The 7,968-nt window shown below is 53.6% G+C and overlaps 1 protein-coding gene across 1 annotated transcript; it reads left to right on the top strand.

Annotated features, from left to right (window-relative positions):
* Positions 1 to 1,924: 1,924 nt before the first annotated feature.
* On the top strand, positions 1,925 to 7,465 carry atxn1l (ataxin 1-like; the record flags this gene model as incomplete). Its single annotated transcript, XM_029846090.1, has 2 exons — positions 1,925 to 2,950; positions 3,141 to 7,465. Coding segments are annotated over 2 exons (2,400 nt in total), but the record flags the coding sequence as incomplete, so codon positions are not given.
* Between the last annotated feature and the right edge of the window lie 503 nt (positions 7,466 to 7,968).

Below are 7,968 nucleotides of genomic sequence, written 5' to 3'. Positions count from 1 at the left end.
CAACTCTCTGGCTTTTAATTTCACCGAGCGCTGCTCATTACTGCGCCATTACTCATTTACTCGCACATTTGGACAATAAATGGGCTGATTTGGTGCGTGTAGATGGTGTTTAAATGGCCCGAACAGACGCCCTGAGGACACACGTGACTATCGGCTGCAGCGCCCCCTGCTGCGGGGAAGCGCGCACTGCGGTTTACGACGGGGTTCGTTTGCAGCAGCGTTTTATTTTTATTATTTTTTTTTAAAATCTTTTTAACCGTATATCCTGCAGAAGCCACGCGACCCGCCGAGCACGACGCGAAGGGCGCCATGATTAAAGTCTATTACTGATGTGTTACAGCTCCGCACGTGTTAAGAGGAACCGATCGCTGCGACTAACGCTGACTCGACAGAAGACGTGGGCGCGGCTGCAGCTACTAGTTATTGAGTCTTTTCTCATTCTGAACATTCTAATCTGGATATTAGCGCATAAAAAAAAACAGGAAATTGAATCAAGCGCGGTGACGTCATTGGTGAGCGCCTCTGTTGGCCTGCGAAATGGGCTCGACTCCTTAGCATTGATTTCTTCAATTGTCCCTCTGAATATCCACTTTTTATGCAAAGAAAAACCTTTCCGCGATGACATTTGGAGGTAAGTCAAGGAGACCGTGGAAAAACAGCGCGTGCTCCTAGTTGAGTCATGCACCTTGTCATGTTCGTTGTGAATAGATGTGTTTCGAACAAGAGTATGCAGCTAGCTAGCTGATGCTGTGTTAGCCGCACAAGTGGCTAACTAGCCGGAGCCTCTGATCTGGTGCAGTTATAAACTACATGGGTGGTTTTTCGGCTTCCTCTGCCGTTCGCTGATGTTCGAATTCGTCGGCTACGTGTGTTATCGGAGTACGAAGTGTCATGTTGTTCGTTTTCTGTCAACATGGGAAAGTATTTGTTGCATGTTAGCTAACGCCAGCGAAGTCAGGTACTAGCTAGCATCGGGTAACCCAGGTACTGTTGTTGAGGGAGTAAGTTGAAGGAAGTTCAGAGTTGTCTGTTCTAAAGCACTCTTTTGTTATTTATCCCTGTTTTTGCCAAACTTGGTCACTCAAAAGACAGGTTTAGTAGATATATTTTTGATTCAGTGTTTGATAGTTTTCGCCCTCAGATTCGAAAAAGAGCCGAGATTATATTATTTCAAGTTTAAACAGTTTTCATTTCTACCGAATTATGGTTTATAGAAAATGGTTGAAGCTCCATAAAATGAAGAAATTATCATGAACGTCGTTGCACGTATAAATTAACTCCTATATTTTAATTAGGAAGTCTAATGAAGCCAAACAGAAATGTATAAAAGTGCATTTTTCTCCCCCCAGCAGCTCTTTCGACTCACAAAAATTCAGTCTAAAGTTCCTCAGGAACAAAATTATTAACTGTTTTTTCCTTCTTTTTTAAAACTGTAAATCAAACGCAGCATTTCCAGGCAGGAGCCTCCTTCAAACCGACATAGGAACAATCAGAATGATCATTGTTTTGCCCACTTTGACCTTCATTTTTGCAGGTATTTTGCTGTTCAAACATCATTAGCGGTGCTAACTCGGCCAATATTTGAGTCCTAACGCTGTTAGTGAAGGTTCAGTCACGAGATCTGGGCGATAAAACGTTAAAAGACGTCATTTTTGGGTCAACAAAAGGTGATGTGTGTATTAGTTGTGTTGTAACTGGTAACTTTTAAAATGACGTTGCTTAAAGCTATTGGAACACATTGGACTCGTGCTGTGAATCACCTGTGTGTGTGTGTGTGTGTGTGTGTGTGTGTGTGTGTGTGTGTGTGTTGCAGGTGTATTGATCTTCAAGGCCAGCCTGGTGATTGTCGATCTGGACTCGCTCGTATGCTTCAGAGCTTCTGCGGTGCAGTAAAACGACTTCTTGGATCCGACATTTGCGATGAAACCAGCTCAGGAGCGCAACCAGGAGTGCCTGCCTCCGAAGAAACGGGATCTTCTGGTCAATAACAGCGGCGGCGGCGGTGGGGGGGGGGACCGGCGGGGGTGGCGCTGGAGGCACCGGCGGTGGGAGTAGCGCCGCTGTCGTCGGTGAGGATGAAGTGGTTCCTGTTCAGAGCTCCGGAGCCTCCAGCGACCCTCAGGGAGCAGCTGCGTCTGGGGAGTGGCTGCAGACTCATCCGGGGCTTCATTACGGAGGGGAGAATTCCGACGGCGTGCCGGCGGTGCCCGTCGACCAGTACAGCATGCTCTATAAAGTGGCTCTGCCTTCCGTCACCTACGCCCCCACCACCCTCCACCCAGTCTTGAGCCACATCTCTTCAGCCTACACGGTCCACTCGCCTCTCCTGCAGCATCCCGGTCTTCCCTACCCTCCTCTCGGCTACGCCCAGATCCCTCATTCCTCTCTCCAGTTCGTCAGTTCGCCGTATACGGCGGTACCATACGCCCTACCGCCCGGGTTCGTCCCGGGATCGTTGATCTCGGCATCGGGCGCCATTCCCCAGCCCCACACGGTATCCCATCTCGTCCCTTATCAGTCTGTCATACAAGAGGGGGTCGTTTCCCCGCCCCCGCAGGCTCAGGTATCCGCTCACACCTTCGCCAAAGTCGCAGCGTCCGGCGCCATGCCGCTGATGCTCTCGTCGGAGCAAGCCGCCCAACAGCACCTCGGTGCCGTGGGGGTCCTGCCTGCGAAAGACGTCAGCCCTCGGGGGATGCCGGTCCTGTACCACGCTCAGGGGGCCAGGGCGGCCATCGCCAACAGAGACGCTCACGCCTCCCAACACGAGACGGAGCCGGAGATGAACGGCAGGGAGCCGGAGCCGGGAATGAGGGAGGCGGTTCTGGAGCTGGGCCACCTCGCTAAGAACACGCGTCTGGAGCACGGCCACGACAGAGGCCTGCTGAGCAGGAGGCTGGAGGAGAGGAGCTCGCCGGGCCAGCCCGGCACTCCTGACAGTGACCTGGAGGTGAGTCGCACCGGCGCCACACGGGCAGGTTATGTGGCAGGAATGTCGGACCCGTGCTCCGGCGCTCCCCTCGTCTCCTGGCAGCAGTTGGCTGAGCAGGATCCGGTTTGACCGGTTCTCTGAAGTCATTTTTAAAACGTCCGGTTTACCTCCAAACTCCAACCGACTCGAACCCCTTTACTCGTTCCAGGTGCAGCAGGTGGTCGGCCGCTTGGCGTCCTCCAACCACGGCGCCGGCGGAGTGCGGAAGGAAGTCTCCTTCGCTCCGCTCAACCTCTCTCAGGCGGCGCCCAGAGCCCGAAATGTCCAGAAAGACCCGGTGAGTTACGGCGACCCCAGAGTGAGCGGTCTGCAGCAGCCGACGGGACCGCCCGGCCACGCCGTCCTGCTGGCCAATGGGCAGCCGGTTCTGGTCCCCCTGGAGTACTCCCTGCAGCATCAGCTCCAGGCGCCCCAGCAACACTACGCGGGTCAGGCGAACCACGCCTCAGCGGGCCGCGCCTCCCCCACCGCGGCGTCCTCTAACCCCAGCTTTAAAGCCTCCGATTCCTCAGCCAGAGTGTGCCTCCCCGACAGGGCGGAGCCGGCGAAGGCGCCGCCGCAGCGTCCCGACGCGGCTCAGGCCCCGCCTCCCAGCTTGGCCCCCGCCCCCGCCAGCGGCAACCCGTCGCACTTCATGAAGGGCGCCATCATCCAACTGGCCACCGGGGAGCTGAAGCGCGTGGAAGACCTGCAGACGCACGACTTCATGCGCAGCGCCGAGGTCAGCGGCGGGCTGAAGATCGACTCCAGCATGGTGGTGGACGTGCGCGCCAGCCAGCAGCGGCCCGGCCTGGTGTCGCTGCAGTTCACCGTGGGCGAGCAGCAGAGCAAAGTGACCATCGACGTGCCGCCGGAGCACCCGTTTTTCGTGTTCGGCCAGGGCTGGTCGTCCTGCAGCCCCGAGCGCACGGCCCAGCTCTACGGCTTGGCGTGCCACCACCTGCAGGTGGGCGACGTGTGCGTGTCCATCACGCTGCAGCCGCCGCCGCCGCCGCAGAAACCGCCGGAGCACCATCACGCGCAGCAGCAGCAGCAGCAGCAGCAGCAGAGCCTGGCGAGGACTATCAGCAAGATCGGCGCCACGCCGGGACCCGTTCACCAGCTCATGGGGCCTCCCGCGCCTCAGCAGGCGCGGCCGCAGTCGCATTTCCGCGTCCACCGAGATCGGTCAAGAGACGGAGACAAAGACGGCGACAGGGAGGACGCCGCACACTTTGGGGTGGCGGGGCACAACGAGTCGCCCCTCAGACCCAGCAGGACGCCAGCGGAGCACCCGCGGGGCCAGGGCGGCTACCTCTCGCACGCGCAGGGCGCCGCGCTGGCGGGCGCGGGGATGGCGCCCGTGCAGGCGTCTCTAGGTGCTTCTCAAAGACGCTGGTCCTCGCCGGGCCTCCAAAGATACAATATGAAGGGAGACGAGGGGCTGCGCCCTCAGATCAGCACCTCCGGCCACTCCAGGCCCTCCTTCATCCCACAGGAGGTCAAGCTGTCCATCGAGGGCCGCTCCAACGCAGGGAAGTAGCATCACGCCAGGTAGCAAATCCAGAGGAGAACGCCATCGGTTGGGAACGAGGGGACACGGAGAGAGAGAGAGAGAGACACGGAGGAGTGTGAATGTAGCTTCAGAATGTTCCAGATTTTTGCACACCTAAAATATACGAAAAAAACACGTTATCTTCTACTCTGGTGGGCGGATTTGGGCCGACCCGACCCCGTTTGGAGGTCAGAGGTCAGAGGCGAGTGGGAAGTATGTAGCCGAAGAAAGTGTCTGGGAGTTCTCCCGCGCTGGGCTGCGTCCGGTCGTGACTCTTTCCCTCCCGTCGTCAGTTCCTCGTCACCAAGTCGGGATTTTTTTTAACACCTGCATCTTTTTGGCTTTGATTCCTTTTTCTTTGATCTTGACCAAACTCGGGAGGACGTGAACTGTGAGGAAGGTGTTTGTCGTGCGGTGAAGCTACCAGCTCTGCAGGGTTCATGTGTAGAACTACTCCCTCCATTCCTGACATCACATTTCCTACCCCCCCCAGAACCCCCCAGGGATGTGGCCTGTCCTCTTACAACCACAACACTGAGAAATCCATCAGTTTCTATCGGGATCTGCCTTCATTCCGGCTTCAGACTCATTAGAATCAGTTTTTTCTCCACCAGTTAGCGGTTAGCACCCCCCCCCCCCCCCCCCAGTTATACCTCAACGCCGCCCTCACCAGACTGGTGACTTTCTGAAATCCAGTATTCCAGGATGCAAACGTACGGGAGAAGCTGGTCGTCACCAAAGCCATCTGGGGACGAGCTGGTGCCACCACTGGCCGCAGGTCGATCCCACCCGGAATTCCAGGCGAGGACTCGGAAGAGCCTCCAAGGTCTCCTCAAAGGGAAAAACCAATCATTCCTGTATGCAAGGCGGCGGGCGGCGCGGCGTCCTCCGCGTCCTCGCTGGGATTCCTCCTGTTACCAAATTAAAGCAATAGTTGTTTACACAGCAGGCGGCTGACCCGCCGGCCCAGGAGCTGCTGGTTCTGGGCTCCGGTGAGACCCGACCCCCCCCCCCCCCCCCTCGGAGGAGGGACACTTTAGCTCCATTTGTATCAACCCTTTAGTATTTCTACACAAGCAGGAACGACTTTGACGAATTTCTCAAGGAATCTTTTGTAAACAGAACCTCCTCGACCCGCCGACGGATTTCCAGGACGCGCTCGGGCTCCTCGCCAGACCCCCCCCCCACACCCCCCCACTTCTGACTAGATTTTATGATTGTGTTGTGTTGCACATACAAGTGTCCCTCACTGACGTCACACTGACCTTATGGGGAGTTCCGGAACAGCAGGTTTTGTGTTTATTTTTTAAGAAAATGTCTTTTTACGAAGGGAAAGTGAAGTATGGGGGGTGTTTGTGGGGGGGTGACTTGCGTTTTAACTGTTTACAATCAGCCACGGCGCTTGCTGCAGTTTCCTGACGGGTTTTAACTGCGTCCAAAAAACGGGTGAAACGGAACAAAAGTGAAACAAGTGCAATTAGATCACGCGCGAGTCATTCGGAGGTCCGTCGCCGGGCGGCGCTCCTCCACGCAGTCATTCCCATCGCGGTCCAGACGGTCCCGGTGCCGGCAGGAGCCACAGCAGACGTTCCTTCTGCCCCCCCCCCCCCCCCCTCCACACGCGCGGGTCTCGTGGTAGAACCGGACTCCTTCTTTTTTCCTGTGCTGTCAGCAATATGCACAATCCCACCCGGGCCCGCGGGCCGCTCATGCAGTTCTGGTATTTTCTATGCAGTCACCTCAGTATTGTGCCCGTCTTTGTCTTAATTACAGCTCTGAGAGCAGGTGGGCCGGTCCAAACCTTTGTCCTCGCCGCTCACGGTGCCGCGGCGTCTGAGCCAAATGTCCGTCGTGACTCTTTGATGTGTTTCTTTGATGTCTAGTGATCAATATAAAGGTGTTATCGGTCCCAGGCCACTTCCACGTTCATCCTTTAGGTCAACAGGCATCAGATGGGATGTTAAAACGGTGCGAGTGCTGATTTGACCCCCCCCCCCCCCGACGACCCCTCTTCACATCACTGACAGTCTGTTGCTGTATGTAACTGTTGCACTAACCCCCCCCTCCCCCCACTTACACGACAGTGTTGTGAAGCCAAACCTGTCGGTAATCTGAAGTCTGAACATGAGCACACAAAATCCTGACCCCCCCCCCGAAAAGGACAAAAGCAGTTTGTGTGTTCCTGTAGATAGATGCTTTGATGTATAGATGGCTTTGATGACGCTTGTCTATAATGCCTTAACTTCTGCTTTGTACAATGTGTGAAACTGAAATGATGATGGAGTGACGCCTCTGGCAGCCCCCAACACCCCCCCCCCCCCCCCCCCCCCCCCCCCCCCATCCATCCTCCTCACGAGCCTCAGAGACATAATCAGAACTGGGCTCAGAACGGCGCCGTCGTCGCTTCTTCTGTAAAAATGAAGCAGCGGAAGCTCTTACCTGCACTTTGTCCGAGACGATGCCGAGCAGCCGGGGGGGGGGGCGACGCCAACGGGTTGTTGGCCCTCCTTCCCCCGCCAACTACTTCCTGTTGTCCGAGGGGGGGGGGGGCGCCGACTTAAATCAGGAGAACGGTTAAAAAGTTTTAATCAAGCGTGTGTTTCCAAGGTGTCGGGCACAAGGTGACACTGCTTTATATGTGACGTGTATGTAAAAAAAAGACACAAAAACCCCACTTTCTTCTTTCTAAAATGCCTAAATCTGCAGAATATATGCAATGATGTAAATGTTGGACTCAAGTATAATCAGGTTCTGACTTTTGTACAGTGCGTTCCACCTCGTACGGCCGTATACGTATTGATCTTTATCAGAAGCCTTAGTCGTCGACCGAAGTGCTCCCTTAGACCCCCCCACCTACCTGACTCTATCGAAGCATTAATAGCTCTATTTTGTTGCATTTTTATTTGTACTGTTTTGGAATAAAATAGATTTGTACTGTATATTTGTACCTCTGTGAACTACTTGGGGTGTTTTTGTTCTGTTCTTTCTTTTTTTTGCTGTTTTTAATTTGATGTACTTTAAGGACACAAAGATATTGTATTTTTATTGTTACAGCTAACTTGGAGACATTGCATTTATCATGTTTGTCAAGTAAACACAGTATAATATATATATATATATATATATAAATATATACCTATATAAACTATTCAACTTGTCTGGTTTCTTGTGTGTTTAATTGTTCCAAGTGAAAAGTTGATTTTCTATTAGGGGAAATTCATTTTTATCCTATATTTACCGTTCAAATTAGGTATTTATTAAAATTTACATCATGACATATCCTCGGTACTGGCTGGTTAATTGGAATATTTACACCTATATAAACCTTAAACCATTTTTAAACAGAAGCATGAGGAGCAGAGGAAGAAAAAAGGTGTAAAACAATATCAAAAATATTAGGGCTATTTAATATCTGAATTAACCTCCAGAAAAATAGCTAAAA

Source organism: Takifugu rubripes, chromosome 13, assembly GCF_901000725.2.
Source record: "Takifugu rubripes chromosome 13, fTakRub1.2, whole genome shotgun sequence".
Lineage (NCBI taxonomy): Eukaryota > Metazoa > Chordata > Actinopteri > Tetraodontiformes > Tetraodontidae > Takifugu > Takifugu rubripes.
Note: the sequence above shows the minus strand (reverse complement) of the source record. Positions and strands in the feature narration are given on the sequence as shown.